The sequence below is a fragment of the Dermacentor albipictus genome, chromosome 7, assembly GCF_038994185.2.
Source record: "Dermacentor albipictus isolate Rhodes 1998 colony chromosome 7, USDA_Dalb.pri_finalv2, whole genome shotgun sequence".
NCBI classification, from domain to species: domain Eukaryota; kingdom Metazoa; phylum Arthropoda; class Arachnida; order Ixodida; family Ixodidae; genus Dermacentor; species Dermacentor albipictus.
The window spans coordinates 139,533,203-139,558,621 of record NC_091827.1 but is presented as its reverse complement, the minus strand read 5'-3'; the positions used below and the strand labels follow the sequence as shown (position 1 = coordinate 139,558,621).

The 25,419-nt window shown below is 47.2% G+C and overlaps 1 protein-coding gene across 1 annotated transcript in view; it reads left to right on the top strand.

Annotated features, from left to right (window-relative positions):
- LOC139047299 (uncharacterized) overlaps positions 1-25,419 on the top strand; it is a 1,527,628-nt gene that overhangs the window by 1,364,793 nt on the left and 137,416 nt on the right. Inside the window, exon 25 of the mRNA XM_070521114.1 lies at positions 20,545-20,607. Within this exon, the coding sequence (XP_070377215.1) occupies positions 20,545-20,607 (63 nt within the window). The remainder of the gene's footprint in view (positions 1-20,544; positions 20,608-25,419) is intronic.

Below are 25,419 nucleotides of genomic sequence, written 5' to 3'. Positions count from 1 at the left end.
TCCTGACCGATGACGTGAGTGCCGGTAAGTCCTAGGTGCGAGCTGAAGACTCGGAAACACCAGGAAGCGTTCTAAGAGAAAGCAACGCCGAGTCAGGAATGTGGCAGAAAGGCAACGAGTAAACCGAAAGACGCAATACTCTGGAGGGAGGGGAGAAGGCGGCACAGTTGGAGAGTTCATTGCTTGGAATGTTTCCAGTAAGAGCGCGTCCGAGCCTGCAGACGAGGAAGAAAAGAAACGGTCATTCGGCTCCATGTTGGACAAAAGCCAGCGCTCGTTCGGTCGTTTTTGATGTGTAACCTGTATGACAGAGGAGAGCGCGGCTGTATGGCGACGAGAAGTGTTCAAACAAGGCAGTGAAACCGCCTTTTGAGGCCTAGAAGGCATGTTGCCAGTATGCAAAACGTCGGAGGTCTAGTACATCCATGAAGGCAACCAGGCTCTCAGTCGCCATAGTGCCCTCGATAGCAACGGATCTGGAATACGATCAGGCTGTTTTTGGCACTTATGCTACGTATGATATTTCCGTTTTAGAGCATTTATGTGTACTCTACATTTGCTCTCTTGCTGCACAGCGATCAGGTGTTGCTGAACTCAGAGGTAAATGAAAGCCCACTTCGGCGGCACAAAATTTTTGGACTCAAACAATGGGTCAAACGAAGCCTGGCGGATTTAAGTGGATTTCGGCTCGTTGTGCACCACGTGGTGCTCCGTCACTGGGAATCTCCCTTCCCTTGTCAGAGGGTGCAAGAAATTTCTGAAATGCTGCTCTGATCTCAAGATTGCGGGCTTCAGCAAAGTTTTACCGATCTGATGGCTGCTTTCGCGCATTTCTTAGATAGGGTAGGTGCAAATTTGTTCGCAGGACGCAGTGGCTCTCGGTGCGAGCATGGTGCTATCCTGTGCCCTGTGGTCGTGTGTGTGCTTGTATTCTGCTAGGGACAAGGTCGCATAAAATGGCATAACATTAAGCTGCAGGTAGTCGTCGGCCTATAGGAACCCCAGCGGCGCGACTGACCACCAACACTTCGGGCAACCAAGCAGCTGGTCAGGTGGGATTTCACATTGGCGGAGGAGTCCTCTACGCTCCAAATTGGCCATACGCATAGTTTGGATTCTCCCCACGAGGCAGCCCTGTCATCAGTCCCCACCGAAACGGTGACCGGGCCTGACATAGACTGTGACGTGCAAACAAAAGGGTTAACTTCGCGCGACAACAACCACCACCCTGCGCGGACGCAGTAACAACTGTGGAACCCAGACTTCCCAGATCGCTGCAACGCGACCGTTCCGGATATCCCATTAGCTGATGCTGGAGGCCAACGTCCAGCACTTCAGTGGAAACTGCGTCGACTTGAGTTTGTCAAATTGCCGCATGGTTGCGTCTTATGCGGCTCCGATCGTACAACACTGGAGGCGGAGCCCGACGGAGAGGTTTGACATCATGGACTGGATTCTGCGAGCGATTCGACAATTATCATTGGCCGATACACAGACATCAGATTCCCTAGTCTACTCACATAGGGAGACGACTGTTTTACTAGCGGAGACATTTGGTGCAGTGAGGTGTCCTGATATGTGCTGACATGTGTGAGCTCAGACATGTAGTGCGCTCAAACACTTAAAGTGCTCCTACACAGAGTGGGCTCCCATATCTGGAGCCATGTAAATAACGTAAAATAAACACTTTTCGTTCGCCCCGATTCTCGATGTAGTCATCCCTGCACCGCGAAGATTCCTGGCCTAAACCTATCCAAGCCTACCCCGAATCGTAGCAACACCGACCATGTGCCCTATTTAGTTTACCACCTTGAGTCTCTAGGCAGGTACTCCTGGTTCAGATGCTGTCATGTTGGTTGCACCATCATCATTATAGCTTTGACATCCAATTCTTGTCACGCCATCGGCCTAACACAGTTAGGCCGAGCTCCCAGCTCCTGTACTTGATTATTTTGTTTTTCATGACATTACTCAGGATGAAATCATTTCTACCGTTAAAACAATGACTGGAGGAAGAACACCAGGTAAAGATAAGATCCCCTTACTCGTCATTAAACAGCACATCGAGGAACTGAGTGGGCATTTAGAAAAAATATTTTATGCATCCTTCTACATGACCACATATCCAGACGCATTTAAAATAGCGCAAGTCGCACCAATATACAAGTCCGGTAGTAAGGATGACATCCAGAACTACCGACCAATATCAATACTTAGTGCCCTTAACACAGTATTTGAGAAGTTATTGGTGAAACGTTTTACCAATTTTCTAGATAAATATAACGTACTAGTAGATAACCAGCACGGTTTTAGGAAAAACAGATCTACTTCCACGGATGTACAATGTTTAAGTGAATTTATTAAGAAAGCATTAAATAACAAACAGTATGTAGTAGGTATTTTTGTTGACATTAAAAAAGCGTTTGACACTGTGAACCATGATATACTATTATCAAAACTACATCGGTATGGATGTATGGATATTTCTTGAGTATTTCGCCTGCCTTTGTGTATAACTGTAGTATAACTGCTGTTACATGAATTCTGTGTATAATACTGAGTTGCCTCGCTATATTTATTTTTTCGCACTTCCTGCATGGGCCCAAGTCTAGCCGAGAAGGCTAAGGGCCCAGATGATTCACATGTATTTCTTATTAGTCGTTTGAATAAACAGATTTTTAATTGAATTTGAATTGAAACAAATAATAGGAATAAGAAATGTGTCGTACAAATGCAACAAACGTTAGGAATAATAAATGAGTCATTCAAATTCAACTAATAATAGGAATAAAAATTCAGTACTACGAATGCAAGAAATGATAGGAAAAAGAAATGAGTCGTACAAATGCAACATATAATAGGAAAAGAATTTAGTTGTACATGTGCAAAAAATATTATGAATAAGAAACGGTAGTAGCAATGCAACATATAGTAGGAATAAGAATTGAGTCGTGCAAATGTAAGAAATATTATGAATAAGTAATGATAGTAGTAATCCAACAAATAATAGGAATTAGAAATGAGTTGTACAAATGCAAAAATATTAGCTATAAGAAATCAATCATACAAATGCAACAATAGGAATAACAAATATGTCGTACAAATGCAACAAATTATGAGAATAAGAATTGAGTTGTACAAATGAAACAAATACTAGGAATAAGTAATGAGTTGTACAAATGCAACAAATATTAGGAATAAGAAAATACCAGTGAAAATTCAACAAATAATAGGAATAAGAAATGAGTCGAACAAATGCAACAAATATTAGGAATAAGAAATCAATCAATCGATCCATCTATATTTATTTTCATTTTGTCAAAGATACCGACAGTAGGACTGTGACAAAAAGCTGTTTGTCAGAACAGCTTGACTAGGTCAAAGCCCCATAGAAAAATTTCGGGGTGCTGGCAGCACTACCGTAAAATAATTCGAAAATTAAAACTTGACAGCGTAGCACTATAGGGCACCCTAAGTAATGGAAACGTAAAGTTAATACAGAAAGTCAAAGCAATTTTTACAAACTTCATAAGCACAACACAGTTTCTTAGAAAAAATGCATATCTGAAATGCTATCTAATTACAAATATGTAGAATAAACACACTGAATATAAAAGTAAAAACAATATAGAAATCAACTTGTTGCATACAGTTATATACAACCAGATGAAAGAATTCGATATGGTTATGGATTTGATAAATGAGACAAGCTTTGTAATAAAGCAAGTGTTAAGAAGTAAAAATCGCAGAGTTAAATATCACTGGGCACACCTCGCCTATATACTATGAACAATTTAGCAAGTCGAAATTGCTAAGGTCATGGTGATTCAGAAGGGATGGAAGAGTAAGACAAGCTCTATTTTCAGGTGTTTGGTGGTACAGAGTCTACTTCCCAATTTCCTCCATCAGGCCTGGGATAACTTAAATGCCAATTCTTAAATTGGCCAGAACGCACAAATTTGTTATGTTCTTACGCGTGTCTAATTTCAATTGTTGGCTTAACGTAAACATTGTATGTATGATGTACTTTACCTATTCCTGAACTGCAGAATAAAACATTAGTACATGGCGCAAAAGAGGCATTGAAAATATGCCTAATATATTTTTTCTGAACCAAGTATATTTGATTAAGATTATTTACCGTCATTGTACCTCATACTCGTTAACAATGTTTTACACGAGTGTTAAGAATGAATGGTAGAGCAGAAGCTTGATTCCTTTTGGAAGTGAGTATGGAAGCCGACCAGTTGCCCCTGTCACTTGAGACACCTGAGATACTTGTACTGTTGTGTTCAGTTTCGTTGTTCATTTGAGTTCTTTATTCCCCAGGGGGCGCTTCTGTTCTTCTTTATATATATCGTTGTATATGTTGAATAAACGGCTTTTCACATTGGGACGGCTGGACCCTGACTTCCACCTTCGAAAATATCACATTGGCGACGAGGGCCTTGCGAACGTACCCCCAGCTCCGCTGCGCCATCCGTATACGCTCGCCATAAGCTTCGCCGGTCTTGCTCCGCCACCGTTTTTCCTTCTGACGCCCGGCCGTCCGTCATTGCCATGGCAGCAGTGGGAGCAGATGTTCAACGTGTACTTGCTGGCATCCGGAGCCGCTGCATTCTAGCCGGAGCAACACCATGCTATTCTTTTGCATTGTTTGTGGGCAGAGGGCCAGCGTATTTATCAGACGCTACATGCAGGGACCAGCGCCGCAGCACCGGCTGAGCCAAGTGCCGCGGCGCTCGCCGATGACAAGTCTGTCGTGGCCCCTCCTGACGAATACGACACCGCACTCGCCGCATTACGGTACCATGTTTTCGACGTCATGCAACGTTATTGTCGAGCGTCATCGCTTTCACCGTCACAGCCAAAACACAGGCGAGTCCGTTCATGACTTTGTTGCCACTCTACAGAAGCTAGCGTAACATTGTTCGTTTGCCTCGCAAGATTATTCTCTGCGGGATCAATTCGTTGCCGCATAGCTTCCAATCGCGTTCATGAGCGGTTACTGCTCGAGGTTTCACACTTTCATTCGAGAATTCGCTTCGAATTGCACTTCAGTTTGAGCAGGCGGCTGAAGAACTAAGAGAGCTTTCTGCTTCGGTCGAGCGAATTTTATTGCGGCAGCGTCGTAAACCATTCTCGAATTTTTCGCAAACAAGAAATTCCCAGCCGGCAGTCCCCTGTCAGCATAATTTAACGAGAAGCGCGGGCGGCTCATGTGCGCCGCAGCGGAACCACCTCCTTGAACGGAACCGAGAACAGAGTAGCCGCTCCAGTTCGCCACATTGTTTCCGATACGGCTCGCGGGACCACATCACGTCAGCGCCGCAATGCCCAGCGCATGGCAATACTTCTTTGTTTTGCGGTCGCAAGGGCCATTTTCAAAAGTTATGCAACCGCAAACGAATTCAAATTGAAGGCCTAGTTCATGAAGTTCAATTTTAAGAACATGTTTTGTCATCTAGCAGTGCTGAGCAAGTTTTGACTGTGCAATGTTCCGCGCTTAGCAGAATTCACATTCAAGTCCAAGTCGTGAATATCACCTTGACATTCCTTGTAGATTCAGGGTCGTCTGTTTCAATCCTGTGGGACCAAGAATGCAGTCGATATTTTCAGAGCTTTCCACTCCTGCTTGCTCCGCATGTTACTCTGATTGACTACTCTCAATGGGCGATTTCCGTACTAGGTTGTTTCCAGGCAGACGTTCGGTTTAAATGCCGCACATTGTCACTACGTTTTTATGTTGTTAACAGAGGAACGCGTCTGATCGGTCTTGACGGCATTAAAGCCTTCAATCTTCACATTGAGGGTTCTGGTCTCAAGTGCATATACATGTCCGTTGCTCCACGGCCGACTGTGGTTGACCCGCTATTCTCTTCCATTTCCACGCCGTCAAGTGTGCAGCCCCATGACAAAGATCTTCCGCCAGCCTCAGCACATGAGTTCAGTTCGCTTTTCAGTCCCGAGTTGGGTCTTGCTAAGGGGTTCACGCATCGCATCGAGACGCGGAAAGGCGTGCAGCCTGTAACTTCGCAGCTTCGCCATTTACCATGTTCTCTCTGGCCACCAGTATCAAAAGGCTTCAGCCTTGACATCATCGAACGCATCGATGCTTCTGAATGGGTGTCCCCCATTGTTGTTGTTGACAAGAAAGACGGTAGCATCAAAATGTGCGTAGACTTTCGAGAGCCGAAGAAAGCTATTGTTCCAAACAGTTTCCCGTTGGCCCACACAGAGGAGCTGCTTCACGCTTTGGTAGGCGCTAGACACTTCTCAAAACTTGATTTAGCTTCCGCTTACCATCAGGTTCTCTTGCACCCTGACAGCAGGGATCTGACAACTTTCATTACACATGACGGCCTTTTCCGCTTTAAAAGAGCTTGCTTTATGTTGGTTGCTGCACCAGCGGCATTTCAGAAGATGATGGCGACAATCCTTGACCGCTGTCCTGGCATGTTGTTCTACATTGGTAGTGTCATCATTTCTGGCAGGACTGCAGAAGAACACCTTTTAAACTTGAAGACCGTGCTGCAAAAGATCAAGAACGCAGGTCTTAAACTGAACAAATGCCTCTTCGACGTTCTAGAACTTGCGTTTCTAGGCCACAAGGTCACTGCACGTGGTATCTAGCCACTTCCAAAGAAGGTAGACTCCATAGTTAACACACCAGTGCCAACCGATGTTGCCAGCCTTCGTTCGTTCCTGGATCTCGTATAATACTACTCCAAGTTTGTTACACACTTGGCACAAGTGATGGAGCCTATGAGAGTCTAACTTCACAAAAATGAGCCATTGATCTCGTCTGCCGACGCAGACAGCAGTTTCAGGAGGGTCAAGGAAATACTTTCGTCGAGTACAGTCCTTCATATGTTCGATCCGTCACTGCCAGTTATTGTGTCGACCGGCGCGTCCGACTGTGGGCTGGGAGCAGTCCTGCAGCAGCAAAGTGGCCGAAAGCTCCGCACAGTCGCTTTCGCATCTCGTACACTGTCGCCTGCGGAGAGAAAATAGTCAGTCAGTGAACGAGCTGTTGCGTGTATTTGGGCATGTTAGCGATGACACACGTACCTTTCGGGTCACCATTTCATAATTCAAACAGACAACCCGGCACTGGTGTCCTTGTTGTCGTAACAAAGACATGGAAGACGCCTATTCTGAATCGCACGCGGGAGTGCACGACTACTTTGCTACAATTTCACTGTTGAATACCGCCAGGGGTCCGCAAACACTGTAGCAAACGCACTTTCTCGGCTGCCAGCACCCACTTCGGAGGCTGAGATTGTTAAAGAGGAAGAAATTGGATTCTTCATTGAGCCAGCCTGCGTGACAAAGGAGTTCAGGCAGGCTGCCCTCGACGACAGTTGCCTGGAAACCATCAAGTCATTCGCGCTGAGTTCCTGGCCACCAAAGGGGTCCATACCACAAGAGGTGAAACCATTTTACCCCATGGGGGAAGACCTTTCTTTTGTCGATAACTTGCTACGGCGTGGAGAGCGCCTCGTTGTTCCGTCCTCCCTCATGGTTCAGATTAATGGCACAGTGCACGAGACACATCCAGGATTCACGCGCACGAAGGCGCGATTGCGGGAGCGGTTCTGGTGGCCACGAACGGATAAGGAATTGGAAACTGCCATATAAAACTGCCACATATGCCTGGAGGCAAATGAGTCCACCGAAACATCACCAGCACCGTTACAACCTGTTGAGCGGCCTGAGTGACCATGGCTTAAGCTTGGCCTAGACGTTGTTGGTCCTTTCGAGCATGCAGCTCGCAGCAGCAGGTTTGCTGTAACGATTGTTGATTAGCATTGTAAATGGACGGAGGTATGTTTTTCCTGCGAAGTGTCCACGTTCACCACGAAAGATTTTTAACAAGTGTTTTTGCCCGTGAAGGCTACCCAGAAGAGATCTTTTGTGACTATGGACGTCAGTTCACGTGAGTTCATCACTTTCCTGCCAAACAGAGGCATCAGTCTTTCACATTCTTTGGTACGCTACCCCAAGCCAATGGGCAAATAGAACGTTTCATTCGCACATTGAAAAACTTCATTCAAGTCTCACTCCTCGAAAGACGACCAGTCCGGCAAGCTGTCAAAGAATACCTTGTCATTTACCGCTGTGCTCCGCACGCCACCACCGGGGCCGCGGCAGCAGTTCTGCTGCATGGTAGAATGCCCCGAACTAGGCCGGACGTCGGGGATTTCTCAGCACGAGCATTTGCGGAAGACCCAGCCAAGGAGTTCGCGCTACTTCGTCAAAGGGTTCGGCGTCGACAGGAGAGCAGGAAGCACTGCACGCATAAAAGGAGAGCCGCCAAGAAGGCGAAGATAGCCGTAGGCGACTTCACCCGTATAAAAACACCGCCCGCTCATTTCACGGGAGAAGGCGCCTTTTCTTCACCAACTAAGGCGACCAAGAGGAAGGGACCATCCTCTTTCCGACTTGGAGACGGCCGTACGTGGAATGCATCCAAGATTTCGACGGTTCCGGAGAGGGGCACCTGGGAACCAGGCCAGCCTGCCACGCCGCAGCGGCGGTCTCCTGATGTGCTGCAGGCTGCCATGCCGCAGCCACGGTCACCTGATGCGTCACAGCCTGCCACACCCCAGCCGCGGTCTCCTGATGTGCTGCCGCCTGCTACGCCACAGTCGCGGTCTCCTCATGCGCTGCAGCCCGCCACGCTGCAGCCGCGGTCCCCTGATGTGCTACAGCCTGCTGTGCTATAGCCGCCTTCCCGCAGGACGCAGGCGCGGTCTCCTCGCATACTGCAGCAGCAGTCTACGAGCCCGTCACCTTTGTCGACAGTGCGACGTCCAAAGCGGCCGACCCGTGTGTGCCACCCACCGGTCTGGTTCCAAGACAATCAGCCCAACTAGTTGGCGGTCGGACGTTGTATACATACTCTGTAAATCTGTCTGAATAAGTACAGTATGCATGCCTTGGGGTTTCCTTACTAATGCTTACTAACAACTAATCACTAAAAATAAGCAGGGAGTACGTTGTATTCAGTTTCGCTATTCATTTGAGTTCTTTAATCCCCGGGGGGCGCTTCTGTTCGTTCTTCTCAGTGTATTGAAATATGAAAAGCAGAAAGCAGACCGTTGTATGTGGCCTTTTTAGACATTACAGGAGCCTACGACAACGTGGACCGCAACATATTGTGGGATATCCTGGAAGGGGAAGGCTTAGGTAACGATTGTATACAGCTTTTGAGAGAGATTTACCTAGAAAATACCGTTTGCGTCGAATGGGAAGGGATGAGGAGCGAGGAGAAAGTTCATATCAACAAAGGACTGAGGCAGGGGTGCCCTTTATCCCCGCTGTTGGTTATGATGTACATGGTGAGGATGGAGAGGGCGCTAGAAGGAAGTAATATCGGGTTTAATCTCTCATACAAACAGGCGGGTACAGTAATAGAGCAGCAACTCCCAGGTTTATTTTATGAAGACGATATTGTGTTGTTAGCTAACAAGCAAAGCGATTTGCCACGTCTGGCTATTATCTGTGGACAGGAAGGCAACGATCTCGGTTTGAAGTTTAGGGTTAGAAAATCAGGTGTTATGGTAGTCAATGAAAACAGTGAGCAGACAGAGGGGATACAGGGCCAAGAAATACCTCGGGTAACAGAATATAAATACCTTGGTATATGGATAAACGAAGGCAATAGATATATGGAAACACAGGAAAAAACCATAACAGTCAAGGAGAAGAGAAATGCAGCCATAATGAAGCACAGAGCGCTATGGGGATACAATAGGTACGAGGTCCTCCGAGGTATGTGGAAAGGTGTAATGGTTCCAGGACTTACTTTTGGAAATGCAGTTGTTTGCTATAAATCAGGGGTACAATCAGGACTCGACGGGAACCAAAGGTCAGTGGGTCGCCTCGCATTGGGCGCTCACGGGAAGACTACAAATGAAGCTGTGCAGGGTGGTATGGGCTGGACTAGTTTTGAAGTGAGGGAAGCTCGCAGTAAAATTGAGTATGAAGAACGGCTGAGGAATATGGAAGAAAGTAAACGGGCTGGGAGAGTGTTCAGGTATCTGTAAAGGAAAAACATTGATTCACTGTGGAGGAAAAGAACTAGGAAGCTTACCAGCAAGTATGCGGCCTGTAGGGTGGACAACACAACAACAAAGGTCAAGCGGAAAGTCAGAGAAGCTGAATTAATCTCATGGGTGGCGGCAATGGAAAAGAAACCTGCCATGAGTAACTACTTAAGAAGAAAAAACGAAATCAGGAAAGAAACCATTTATGATAACTCAAAGGGAAGCTCATTACTTTTCGAAGCGAGATCAGGATGCCTTAGAACACGCACCTATAAAGCGAGATATAAGAAGGAAGAAGAAGCATGTGCTTGCTGTGGTAAAGCTAGGGAAACTACGGAGCATGTTTTATTAGAATGTAAAGACGTCTACCCAGCGGTTGATTTAGGCACCACTGGCCTCCTTGAAGCCCTTAGGTTCAGAGGGAGCCGTGGTAAAGCAAACATGTCCGCAATAGACATTAGTAAGAGGTGACTGGAGGATTGGTGGAAGAAAAGTAGGGAAACGACAAGAGACGGCGACGTACAAAAGCACAGTTCACAATAGGGGATCAGAAAATTTGGGCGTGGTAGTTCATAGTGTTTTTTTAGTCTTTTTTCATTGTTTAACGTAAATAAAATATTAGGCAGTATAGTAGCAAGAGCTTGGTGGCGCAACCCACCGCCCCGTTCCAAAGGGGATGCTCGTAACATCCATCCATCCATCCATCCATCCATATATAGGGTGGTACTTGTTGAATAAACGGCTTTTTACATCGGGACGGTGGGAGTCTGATTTCCACCTTCAAAAATACCACATAAACACTCCGCTACTAATTAAATTAACAAGTATGCTGCCAGCGCGCACAGGCAAACTTGCACACATCATACTCGATGACGACTAACACTCGCTGTGAAAACGATAGCATGAGGAAGCGCGACAGCAGCAGCGAGCGAAGTGACATAAGTGCTGTCTATCGCTTCAACGCAAGCTGAACGGCGAGAACACAACACATGCAAAGCTGCGAGTTATCAGCCTACCTAGACTCTGCCCCCAAAGAAGATCGCTTTCATGATAAAGGCAACACGACCGCGCGGTGCCACGCCGAAAACAGCTGCTGCCCAAGTACGACACCCCTTCCCTCGGCTCACCCTCGCACGTTTTCGCTCGCACATCCGGTGACGGTGTTATCGCCTTTGCACTTTATACCAAACATCACGGCTGTCACGATCCGTCCGCGTTCGTAAACGAGGGAACGCTCGAGCATAGAGTTTCCTACAAAAATTACTAGAGAGAACTCTGGCGCTGCAGTCGTTGTCCTACCATGGGAATGATGGGAAGTACATGGATTTGTCTAATCTTCGTGCTTGTGGATTCAGATGTTTTTGTGGCTTTGTATATTACGCTATATAAATCTTTTTGTCGTATATTTCAGCACAGTCTATATTCTTCCAAGTGCAGAAGACGCCAAGAACGCATACAATTGCTATTAATTGCAACGATTGAGCTTGTCCAGGTGGCCAAATCGAAACGCACCAAGCGTCTCAAGGCACTGGCATGCCCGCGATAAATTCATAAGGAAATTCATTCAGGCACTGAATTCAGGCAATTCATTCAGGCACTGACATGCCCGCGATAATTCATTCATGTTTCAATACCGGTGAAAAAAGCACTGTATTTGGCAGCATCTACCGATCACACAGCTCTAGTATAAACACGTTTCGCTGCGCTCTAGATGAAATTTTGCACACTGTTTCGAATGAAAACAAGAACATGGTTATCATGGGAGACATAAACATCAATCTTCTGGATGAGAACTGCGCTTACAGCAGAGAATACATTAGCATCTGTAATGGATACGGTATCGAGCCGTTGTTACAACTGCCCACTAGGTGCGTCTCTAACTCGACTACTCTCATCGATCATGCACTAACAAACCTGCTTTATCCCCCTAAGGCTTTTATCGTACGAAGCAACATAACCGACCACTTTCCGATTGTCCTCTGTTTTCCACGTCTTAATCACGCCATGGAAAGTCGGTACACTAAACCCAGGTTTGACAAAGAACATTTCATAGAGCTAGTTAACAGTTCAGATTGGTCGCGCGTAACATCATAAAATGACGCTGAAGCCTCTTATACTGAATTATCTGGCACAATTAAAACTTGTATATCCTCAGCAACAGCAATAGTTAAGTGCCGTAAACATTTTGCCTCCCCATCAAACCCTTGGCTTACACCAGGATTGTTGAAGAGCATGCGCAAGAAAGAAAATCTGTATAGTAAATGCAAAAATAGACCATTTAACCAATCTCTTAAGCTTCGGTACAAGAAGTTTTGCACCTTACTGACATATCTACTTAAACAAGCAAAGAAAACTTACTATGAAAATGTAATAAATGAAACCGGGAATGATACTCGGAAACAATGGCAGATACTTATTGCGTTTCTAAATAAGAATACTACTAGGAATAGAATAACGAAAATTCAAGAAAAAGACTGCACACTTACAAACCCTGAAGATATTGCATGCGCATTAAGCAAAGTTTTTGGTACTGTGTCTGATATCCATAGGGGTAATGACACTCACATGCGACGCTTGACACAACAATCATTTTACCTCTTCCCAACAACGCCCAGTGAAGTTCGAGCAACAATTATGAATCTTAAAAATTGCAGTCCTGGTTTAGATTCCATATGCTCGTATCATATCAAAGAAATTGTTGACAGCATATGTGAAGCTTGCTGTCACGTTGTCAATTTAATCTTTAAAACTGCCGTTTTTCCTAGTGACTTGAAAAGGTCAAAAATAATTCCTGTGCACAAAAAAGGAGACGTCACCTTACTGGCAAATTACAGGCCCATATCCATCTTGCCGTGTTTCAGTAAAGTAATAGAAAAACTATCAGTACAGCGCCTATCTAATTACTTGGACATCATCATCATCAGCAGCAGCAGCAGCAGCAGCAGCATCAGCCTGGCTGCGCCCACTGCAGGGCAAAGGCCTCTCCCATGCTTCTTACTTGGGCAAGTTCCAATTATAACACCAAGACAGTTTGGTTTTCGTGCTGGATATTCTACTAACCTAGCTTTAATCACCCTCACTGACAAAATCAAAGCGGAAATTGATGGGGGCAGATTCGTAGGATCTGTATTTACCGATTACTCGAAAGCATTCGATTCCATTAATCAGAACATTCTCTTTACTAAACTCAGCGCATATGGCATAACAGGTCCATCTTCGGAACTACTGCGAAGCTATTTATATCACAGACAGCAACAGGTTTGCATTTCAGGAGTGCTGTCTGACACAAAAATAATTAACACTGGCGTTCCACAGCGGTCGATACTCGGTCCCCTCTTATTTCTAATCTTCACTAATGATTTCCCAAAGTGCCTAACTTCTACAGAATGTCTTTTGTACGCGGACGACACCACTATTTACGCCTCACATAACGACATCTTTACGCTAACTGCGCTTTTGAATGATGAACAAAATATTGTCAGTAGTTGGTGCAACAAAAATAAATTGCTAATTAACCCTTATAAAACAAAGTTTGTGGTTTTTAGTTCACACAGTAAACCTTGACATAACATTCTACCACTGTACATAGCTTCTCACCAAATATTTCCGTGTAATGAGTGCTCATTTTTAGGTGTTCAATTAGACTCCTTTCTAAAGCTTAATTTGCATGTCAGCTTCATAAAAAAGAAAGCTGCCTATGGTATCAGGGTGCTTTTAAAGGCCAGACAGTACTTTCAAAAGCACACTCTCCTGACATTGTATTATGCCTTCATTTATAGCCATTTAAATTACTCTATCAGTTCTTGGGGTCATAAATATCGCTGTCATATAGCTCCCTTGCACCACATCCAAAATAACGCTGCCCGTATCATCGCTTCAGCTGCTTATAATGCTCATGTTACCCCCATCTTCACTGAGTTACGTATGCTCACAATAAATAAAATTATCTGATACAACCACAGCATCGTTATTCACCACCTTCTTCAAAACCCACAATTACATTATGTCATTGGCAGGAATAGTCATGTTAATCCTAACACTACCAGGTTCTCTTTATAAAATAACCTTTTACTTCCAAAATCGCGCAGCAACTATGGCAAACTAACTGTTGGTTTCGCTTGTGTGAAAATGTGGAATAATTTACCTACTCACGTGAAATCGTCACCTACATTATCGGCATACCAGCGTTCACTGCGAGCTTATATTAATACCCTGTAAACTGCATCTATTCTTTGAATATGTTTATGTTTCTTATTGATGTAATTTCTTTTATGTTGTGATGTGTTGCCATAGGTTTTATTTCTTTAACACTGTAGAAATTGCGTAATCCATTCTTTGTTTATAACCGCAACTGACGCCTGTTTATTTCTATATTATTATGTAACTAAGAACAAGAGGTCCCGCTGCAGTTTATAACTGTGGGACCTCTTTCTGTATAGCTTTTACTGCATATATGTACCACTAATGAATGAAGCAATAAAACATGAAACTTTAAGGGCGTTTCATTCGCTCGTCGATACATGCGTGCGTGGCTTAATGGTTTCAATATCAGGCTTCTGTGCTACGGTCCCTGTGCTCGAATCCTGCCATTGCGCAATTTTAATGATGTTTATTTAGCTATTTATTACGCAATACACTGTTGAAAATGACAAGTTTACAAAGTCACAACGCTGTTTGAAACCAAAAAGATGAAGTTTATGCAAATCCATGTACTTCCCATAATTCCCATGCTGGGAAAACCGCTCGCATTGCAGCTCCCGTAGACACTAGCGCCAGAGTTCCCTCTAGTAATTTTGTAGTAAACTCTATGCGCTCGAGGCACCCTACCTTAGACAGACGCTCCGCAGCGTGGTGGTGACGAAAGATGACTCACCATGCCGAGCAGCTGTGCTCGTCGGTGTTTATTGGCTGCGGTTACCACTGTTGCCTACCGAGCCTGGCAGGCCACCGAGCCTGGGGCGCCAACGAAGAATATGCCCGAGGGGGGTTGCATGCTTGCTGTACCCTCTTACTATCAATGTGTTTTTAACTAAAAGAAACAAACGTCCATGTTCAGAGTCTAAGGCTCCGCCTCCGTCCTAGCCGGGTCGATGGTGCTTGCTACCCAGGTGAGTAACGGTGCGGTGGCCTCCGCCGTTGAGTACTCCGCCTGGGCACCGATGTTGACGGGCCGGGCGTGGCAACGCCGGGTGCTGCCTGAGACAGCCTCGCTTCATCCGGAGTGTCCGCAGTGGTCGGCCTTATGAGTGGTGATGGGCTCGACACCCGAGTGGTGCAGCCCCACGGGCGCCACACCACTGGCAATGCTTGCCGCCTACGAGGTGGGCTGTGCTCCGCTGGAAGCGACTGGTCTTGCCGCTACTCCTCCTGCGGACTGGTACTCCGAATTGGCATTCGAGGGTGCTGGCAAAGAACCGAGGCGAGGCCTGACATGGTCGCGTGTCTGTGCCACGTGACCCTGTCTGGCATGCGCGAGGGAAGCGATGAGCCGCTGGCGGGAAGAACCGCCTGTACGGCAGACCAGGGTGGGCCAGGACGAAAGCTCCTGGCGAAAACTGGAGCTTGCAACTCCGGCAAAGGGCCGGGACGACACCCCCGCTCAGCAGCCAGCTTCTGCTTCACTTGCTTCAGGAGCACTGTGGATCGGAGGTCTGGAAGCAAGACGCCCAAAGGTTTCTCGACCATGTACCAGCAGGAGCTCACAGGCGGCACGGCCAGTGACATCATGGGGCGTGGTCCTGTACTTAAACACTATCCGGGTAATCTGCGTCCGGAAATTCCCAGTCTGGCTCTTCTTGAGCGTACCCTTGATGCTTTGCACAACCCGCCCGGCTACACCATTAGAAGCAGGTTGCTACGATGGAATCATCTTCCGGCGGATTCCGTCCTTCGCTGGCCAGGTCAGGTACTCTATGCTGGCGAAAGCAGGACCATTGTCTGGCACCATGACATCCGGCAAACCCTGGACGGGGAAGACCTATCATAGCGTTACAAAGGTCGCGCCTGCTGATGGAGTGGTGACAGGTGAAACCTCCGCCCACTTCGAAAGGGCGTGCACCAATACGAGGAAGTAATGGCCCTTGAAGGGCCCCCCCAAAATCCACATGCAGGCGGGACCAGGTCTCTGGGAACGGCCAGAGGGGTGATTTTCACATGGCGTGTGGCCCGCTGATGCTGCTGGCAGATTTTGCAGCTCTGAACCATGTGAGCGATGTCCTGGTCCAGTCCAGGCCACCAAACACGGGACCGGGCCACCATCTTGGTCTTTTCCACACCAGGATAACGCGCGTGCAGCAGCCGCAGGACCCTGGATGGAAGACTTTGTGGGATCACCACCCTGGAACCCTACAGGAGGTCGCCCTGCTGCAAGCTCAGCTCAGCGGCCTTGTGGCTATAGGCTTGCTGAAGAAATTCCTCCCCGCGGGACACCGCCTTGACCACGTGAGACCAGACTGGGTCCCAACTGGTCGCTTGCGATACCGCAGATCTGGAGAGTACCTCTTGGTACGCGTGCTCCATCATGAACACTTCAGCAGGTTCTGGAACGGCATCAGGCACTGCAGGCAGGGGCAGACAGCTCAGGGAATCAGCAGGTCCCAAGTCCTTTCCCGGACGGTAAACCAACTGGTAACTGTAAACTGCCAGCCTCAAGTCCCAGCGTACCACTCGAGGTGATGCCTGCATGGGAACCGCCTTGTCAGGCCCGAGCAGCCCCAACAGTGGCTTGTTGTCCGTGACCGCTTCGAACAGTCCTGTCGCTCATGTTCGACACGTAACATGAAGGCCAGGCCTCCCTTGTTCAGCTGCCTGCAGCGTTGCTCTGCAGCATGAAACCTACGAGAAGCAAACGCCAGAGCGTGCTCCAGGCCGTCCTTGTCCCGGTGCACCAGGACGGCTCCTACGCCGTACGACGACGTATCTATGATCAGGGCAACAGGCTTGGCAGGATCGATGTGTACTAGCACTGGAACCTTGGTGATTAGCTCCTTCCTGCGCTGGAAGGCCAGTCCTGCTCCTTCTTCCAGACCCACTACTGACCATCTCGAAGAAGATGCAGTGACTGTAGATGCTTCGACAGGTTCGGCAGGAAACTCCTGTAGAAGTTTAGGAGGCCGAGGTAGCTCTGAAGCTTCTTGTACCAGGGCTTAGGCACACTGAGCACAGCATCAACCTTGAGGAGAGCTGGGGCTAGGCCAGTCTGGGAAATGACATGTCCTATGTACTCAACACTGGGGGCCAGCTTGAGCTTGAGACCAGCGTCCTGCAGTCGTGTCAGGACGTTGTGCAGGTTCTGCAGGTGGTCGCCGTCATCGCTGCCAAAACGAGGATGTCGTCCTAGTACACCGTCACGTGCCTCATTCCCCTGAAGAGGTTGTCCATCTCCCTATGAAATATGGCTGAGGCCACGTCAAACGGTAAGCGCGTGTACTCGAAGAGCCCCAATGTTGTCGATATTGTGACATACATCCGGGAGGCTTCCTGTAGCACCAGCTGTTCTGAGGTCGAGCTTGGTGAGCTTTTGTCCACCGGACAGCGCTGACCAGCGATCTTCAATCCGGGGCAACGGGTACTTCTCGACGGTAGCGACGGGATTCGTGGTAACCTTGAAATCCCCGCAGATCTGGACACTGCTGTCTTGCTTGAGGACTGGTACGATGGGAGTGGCGCATTCAGACGTCTTGACGGGTACCAGGATGCCCCCTCATTGTAACCGTTGCAGCTCCTGGGTGGCCCCATCCTTTAGGGCAAATGGCAGTGGGCGAGGCTTGAACTTCAAAAAACGTGGCCGGGCTCCCTCAGGTACATAGATGCCAGCCGCCGTGCCGGCGAATGTGCCCACCTCCGGCTGGAACAGGGACTTGAACTCGATTAGGAGACTGGGGACATCTTTCACCACATGCAGGCTGGCTTCCTGGTATTCTAGCAGATGAACGCCCAGTCCATGAATCCAGTTATGGCCCAGCAGCGTCGGCTACGAACCCTTGGTTAAGTTAAGGGGAAGGGTTGCCTCCCTGTCGCCAAAGCGAATGCTGACCTGTGCCTTACTCTGGGCCTGGGAGAGATGGCCGCAGTAGCTGCGCAGCATCAAGCCCGAAGCCTTGATGGACACGCTGGGGAAGGCACGCTTGAACTGTTTCCCGGCCATGGCTGACACGCTGGCCTCTGTGTCCAGCTCCATGAAAGTAGGGTGCCCGTAGATTTCGACGGTTAGCATGTACGGCGGCACAGACGACGGTACAAGGTCTGTGGGCTACATGTCGAAAATCGGCGGGTCCTAGACCACGACGTGGAGCATGGCCGCGGATTAACTCGAGCCTGCTGCCAAACGCCCCCGTCGCCTACCCTTGCGATGGCTAACATGGTCGCGGGCTTGTCTGGTAACTGGGCTTGAACCAGGCTGCTGCTGGTGTTTTCTGTTCATCCTCCGGATTCGGCATACCCGTGTCAGGTGCCCAGTTTTCCCGCACATGAAGCATTGTGCTTGAGAGAACTGGCCCTTTGAGGGGGGGCACCGCCACAGCAAAAGCAGGCACTGCCCTTTGTCGCGAGCTTGTTGACCGCCGTTTCCGTCGTCGGCGAGCCACTCGCGCGGGCAATCTTGCCGGCGTCCTTGACGGCAGCTTCCATTGCCAGCGCTGCCTTAACGGCGTCGTCCCGCGAGCGGTCGGGAAGCTCCAGGAGTCACGGCTGCATGGCGGGGTTGTTGATGCCGCAGACGAAACGGTCCTCGGGAAGCTTGTCCAGTTGGTTCCCCAAAAGCGCAGGCACTCGCTGAGCCTCGTAGCGCAGCAACGAACAGCCCGAGGGCCTCCCATTCCCGGTGGCTCCGGTTATTGAAGCGGAAATGCTACGTTAGTGTGGACAGTGCTGGCTTGAAATGCGAGCGCAATATGGCGAGCAGCTCACCCAGCTTCCTAACATGCGGCGTGGCTGGCTTGACGAGGTCGAGCAGGAGACTGAAGACGCGGATCCCGCAGCAGGCCAGGAAAATGTCCCGCTGTTTGGCCTCAGGTGTGTCGTTTGCCCGGAAGAACATGTGGACTTGTTCCTCCTAAATTGGCCAGTCTGACCCATCTCCCTCAAATGGCCCGGGCCTTCCGTACAGCGGCATGGCAGCAGCAACGAGGGGGTGGGGGGGACGTTTCGCCGCTCCCGGCGACGTGGGACCATCCGCGTCTACTCGTCTCCAGTGTCACGATCCGCCCGGGTTCGTGAACAAGGGAGGGCTCGAGGCACCTCTGTTGGACAGATGCTCCACAGCGTAGTGTTGACTAACGGCGACTGACCGCCGAGCAGTGGTGCTCGTCGGCGTTTATTGGGTGCAGCGATGAATGTGGCCTACCGAGCCTGGCAGGCCACCATGCATGGTGGGCCAACGAAGAATATGCCCAAGGGGGCGTCACGTGTTTGTTACAACGGTGACGTCGACGACCGAAAAAGTGTGTCTGGAACATCCATAATAATAATAGCACATGTTTTCAGTCTCCGTTTCATCAACGCATACATTCAACAATTCTGGTTCGCCTGTTCAATATGGTATAAAGGCAGTTCCTTTAACTTTCTTTTTACTGCCACTAGTTCGTTATGTTAGATTTCTTTTTCTGTTTTTGTTCTCATATATATATATATATATATATATATATATATATATATATATATATATATATATATATATATATATATATATATATATATATATATATATATATATATATATATTTATATATATATATATATATATTACTCCGTCGAAGGTCTCTCCTCTGATCGAAACCTCAGTAAAAACATATCCCATAATCTTCTTTTCCGGTCTGGCGCGAAACCCTTCGTGTCGCATGACTATATGTACATTATTTACAGATGTGGCTTTTTCTTTTTTTTCAGAGTAACACTCTTGTTTCTCTGGAACGTTCTGTTGTGTATAATACTAAATTCGTGCTCATTCTCGCACTGTTTCTGTGAAAGATGGTTTCCGTTGTTTACAGTGAAAAATTCGTATAACTTGCCCCCTTCCAGTGTTAAAAATATTTTCTTTGCCTTTTACCACTTGTTTGCTTTTATTTTGTGCGAGCCCCGTCACCAAATTTTCAATAATCCGGAATCGGTAAAGTAAATGCAATAATAATAAACTATTAATAATTAAAGAAATATATAATAATTGGATATTTATATGAAATGGTTAAACGGATATTGTGCTAAATACGCTCAAGTCGCGCCATGTGATGCGTAATTGCATATAGCGCATATTTTCCTCTTAAGTTAAATACAGAACTCAAAAGAGCAAAAAACAATAGACAACAGGAACAACAAAGAAACCAAAGGAACACGAAAATGTTTCAATTACTGAAACCAATGCCACCAGCTGCCCCTCTCTCGTTAATGCGTTTTTTTTTTCGCATTCTAGTTGTTGGGCAGGAATTTAGTTCAGTGAGCCTTATGCTTCTCAGACAATTTTGTGAGACATTGTTGCTCTTGTGTTCCTTTTTTCTAGGATTACGCATGGCTGTATGGTGACATCCTCGTGGCCAAATATTTTATCAAACTTCTCGATGTGGTAAGCACGCTGGTCTTGATTTCACTAGGCAAAATTCCGCCGGCGGTTTCCTGCGTCGCATACACGCGTGCATGAACTGTGCGTGCAGCAGTAATGACCAGTATATGCATTCCATAGCTCCCCCGTCAGCTCAAATATTATTTCGTACCTCGTCACGCCAGATACCGATAAATTAAAACTATAATGGGGAGAACGCTCGCAAAACATGTTGACATCGAAATTAGAACGCAAAAGCAGCCCAATTGTCACCCTTCTTAGATGTAAGGCATCGTTCATTACGCTAAGCTGTGATATAGGTTGGTGCAAACAGTAAATTCCTACACAATGCAGCAACACGAGGCGATTCTCGGCTGTTGTATACAGCAACTTATGTTCTTTTTGAAAACAATGGGGGAGGGAAGTGTTCAGCTGTGTGAACTGTGATGAGTCGTTTTCCTCTAATATTGGTTGCATGTTTTATGATGAATGAATGCCGGATTATACCCACAGCGCACGATGTTTTTACAGTGTTTCCAAGCGTATGAACTGCGCTCAGCAATAGGTCAGAACTTCCGCTGGGCACAAATGTTAAAGCTCGAGCAAAAGCAATGCACCACTGGCGGGAACTTATATCGCATGTTCCGTATGCAAGGACCTGTACAGAAGCTTCGCTACCATCCTTGCATACTCAGGACGAGGCTGCTGGGAAACGGGTTGTTTTCTTGTAGCATTGGCTCTACAGGCCCATTCAAATGGACTGCTCTGGCATGTAGTCAATGCATAAGCCAGAGCAGAGAGGGCGAAAGGTAAACTTGTGGCCCCTAGCAGCGGGAAGCATCAGCGATGTTTGAACTGGCGCGTTACGACACTAGCCATTCCTACGGCAAGTGATCTGTACGAGCTTTAGGGAACTATAAGGAGCATCAGTTCTTGAAATTTTTTGTCAACACGAGTGTGTTCGGTATCACCAAAGAAAAGGCTAATCTGAGGCACCTTAACGACCTACATTCTTGAGTTCAATTTCCTAGACTGAGAATGAAGTACCAGTGCCCAAATTTTTTCTACAATTTCAACTCTCCGCATCCTAATCGCAATTGATGACGTGAGCCCCCGAGCCACCAGTGTTCCCCTGCTACCTGTATCGAGTGATTTCATGTTGTTCAGCCCCTATTACTGATGTGCGGTGACATTGAGCGGAACCTTGGCCCGGACAAGCTAGACGTAATCCTTGGCGAACTAAAAAAGATGTCTGCTGGCCAGACTGAATTGGTTAAGAAAGTGCAAGAGCTTCAAGGCCAACTGCTGTCAATGGGCCAGAAAATGACTAATCTAACTACGCGTCTCAGCGCCTTAGAAACTCACTGCGAAAGTCTATCTACACTCCGCAGTGATCTGGAGGGGATTCAAGCCACTTCAGCTGCAACGGCTCGTTTAGTTCATCTGCTAGAAGCTCGTCGCAGAAAATCGCTCTCGGCGCAACAACCTACTTTTCTATGATTTACCCGATACTAAGCCCACTGAAACGTATTCGCTTACAGAAGACTTAATCATTCGCCACTGCTCTGACCACCTGGAACCCCGTTGAGCCCTAACGACATTGAACGCGCTCATCGCCTCGGACGACACTCTGAAGACAGGAAACGTCCAATTATCGCTAAGTTTACATCCTTTAAAACTAAAGAATCAATTCTTTCTAAAGGTTCAAAATTCAAAGGTACCGACTACAGCGTAGGTGAAGGCTTTTTGCGCCGCGTTCGAAACTGCCGGAAACATCTTGTCGCTTTTGCAACGGCGATGTCCGTGTCTTTTTCCCTGAGATTTAAAACTTTGTATATTGGCCCCAAATATTACGTTTTTGATGAACTTTCAGAATCTGTAAAAGAAATATCTTAACAATCAACTCATTCTTGCCGGTCATCACACTCTCCCCCACCTATGCCATGTGCCAGCGTTTCACGTTCAGTAACCTTTACTAACATTCGAAGCTTCCTGCCGAAACGCGACGCAGTATCGAACCTTGTAACTTCATCAGGCAGCAATCTACTTATATTACCGAAACGTGGCTGAACAACCATATCACTACAAAAGAACTTCTTCTTGGGCAAGTTGGTTCTCAGATTTCCTAGGTATACTTTGTGACGCAAAATACATTTCTTGAAAAGGGACAGAAGAAAGCAAGACATGCGCTTGACTGTCTTCCTTTCTTCTGTCCCTTTTCAGGAAATGTATTTAGCGCCACAAAGTATAAATAGAAAACGATGTCACTGACTCAGAGATTCTGTTTCACCTGCCAAACTTTAATCTTTTTCGCGCTGATTGCATGCATTCTCGCAGGGGAGGAGTCCTAATTGTAGTCAGCGAACAATTCTCTTGTTCTGCCACTAATGTCGTGTGAGACTTAGAAATGTTGTGGAATATGTGCCGCACTTCACCACTGACGCTATTAATTGGTGTGTGTTATAGGCCACCTCGCAAAAGTCCCGACTTTCCCCGCATACTCCACGGTGCTCTAAATAAACTAGTATCAAAGCACCCTCATGCACACATCCTACTATTTGGGGACTTCGATTACCCCAATATCGACTGGAGTAACCAACCTCAGCCCATAGTTACCCAAGAAGTACCGAATGACTTCATTGAGGTTTGCCTTAATTTTAACTTGAGCCAAGTTGTATCCGAACCAACACGCGTCGCAGGGGAAGCAGCTAACACTCTGTATCTCATACTGACCACTCGTCCAGGCAGTCTTAATTTCATTACAGGCCTCCGAGAAATCAGCGACCATAGAGTAATCCATGCCAATTTTAACTTCTCACCTGAAATAAAACAAACTTCCCAGAAAACTATTACGCTCTATGATAAGGGAAACCACGAAGCAATCAACACTGAAATAACGAACTTTCTGTCGGTCTTTGAAACGTCCTATATTTCCAGAAGTGTAAATGAGAACTGGACACTTTTCAAACATAAAATTATCGAACTAACAAGTAAATACATTCCATCATGCAGTTTACGAAAGAGTAATCAGAAACCCTGGTTCACAAAGACGCTGAAAAGGCTCGAAAACAAGAAAAAAACGCACATTTCGTACAGGTAAACGCCACGCAAATCCCCATGCATGGGAAAGATATTATAAATTGAGAATGCATATTTGGCCGAGATTGGAAGTGCTAAGCGCTAATTTTACGAAGTAGTACTACCAAAAATGATAGTCGATAACGCCAAGAAATTCTGGAAGATGATAAACCCGAAGAAAGCGCGCGCTATCACCGTCACTAACAATGCTGGTCTAATCATGGCTGATACCGACTGCGCAGACACCTTTAACATGGATTTTCATCTCTTTTTACCGACGAATTCGAAGAACCATGTTTTACATTACCACTTAATATTACTACAGCCATGACCGCCATAACTTTCACCAGTAGTGGAATTTCGTGCATAAAAGACAAAATAAAAAAATTCATCTGCCGCCGGCTTAGATGACATCAATCGAAACATTTAGAAAAACGCTTACCCAGCCTGTTCCAGTATTTTCTGTTTATTGTGCTTATTATTTTCTGTATTATTTTCTGTATACGTGCTTCACGTTACGCCGAGATAAAATCGATCTACATTGGTGGCAAGGAACACGTGGTTTGCGCATATCAAACCGCGCGATTTGGCACCGTTAAAGGCATTATTAGAGGTATCCCAATAAAGGACTCCACGGACGCAATCGACCGAAACATTGTTAACTCGAGAAATCCCTTGACACTTGGCGCGAAGAGGATTCGTAGCTCGACCACAGTAATTGTAGCTTTCAAGGGCGTGAAGGTCCCGAATTACGTGTGCTATGGTCCCGTTCTCACCAAGTGCAGCCTATATTGAAAACAATTCGATGTATGAAAGCAGTGCGGAAAGGTGGGCCACCACCGCGACGTTGGTCCAAACCCTCAGGCGAGGGCTTGCTTTGCTTGCGGGGCCATTGACACCAAGGAAGACCATAGTTGTACCCTCACTTGCAGATTGTGCGGAGGGCCACATCTGACCGGTGACAAGGTTTGCAAGAATAGGTTCAAGGTCCCATACGCAGTTACAAGGAGACAATGGGAGGACAAGATGTCCGAACAACAAGCGCAGCAGCAACGACGAGCATCTCTCAGAGCTGAGGAATTTCCATCGCTGATGTCAGCAACCGCAACACCTGCCGGCCCAGCTGGTCGCCGAGCGTCACGTTCCGTCTCGAAGCGCAGGGCCAGCGACAGTAGACAGCGTACCCTTAGCCGTAAACGATCGCAGTCACGTGACCGCGTGAGCTCGGCTGATGCATCAAGGCACGGTGCCAAGAAAGTACAGGGGGGTGCCACCACCACCACCACCTCCAATACCGCAACGACCACCGCAACGACCAAGACCATTAGCACCAGCAAGACCGTCGATGGCGACAACAACAGCGAGACGAGGGCAGACGATCCGATGAGGACGTTGAAGGAAGCCAACGAGGCATTCAGGCGCAAAAACAACGAGCTCGGGACGAAAGTCAGTGGGCAAGAGGCCACTATTATCAAGATGGCAAACGAAATCATGCAAATCAAGAAGTTTCTGACGACCCGTTCCACCAATAACGAAACGCCCCAAGCGGTATCACGTGAACCAACACCCAGCATCAGCAGCGCTGTACCATCAACATCCGCTGAGAAGGAACCGGCACCCAAGAGACGAGCGATCGAGAACTTGAAGGAGCGCAAGCTCAACGACCGGGTGGACAACCTGAAAGACAAGGTCGACCAAATCGAGGAACACCTCGACGGGCTCGAAGATTATATTAAGACAACGTTCACCACGATGATT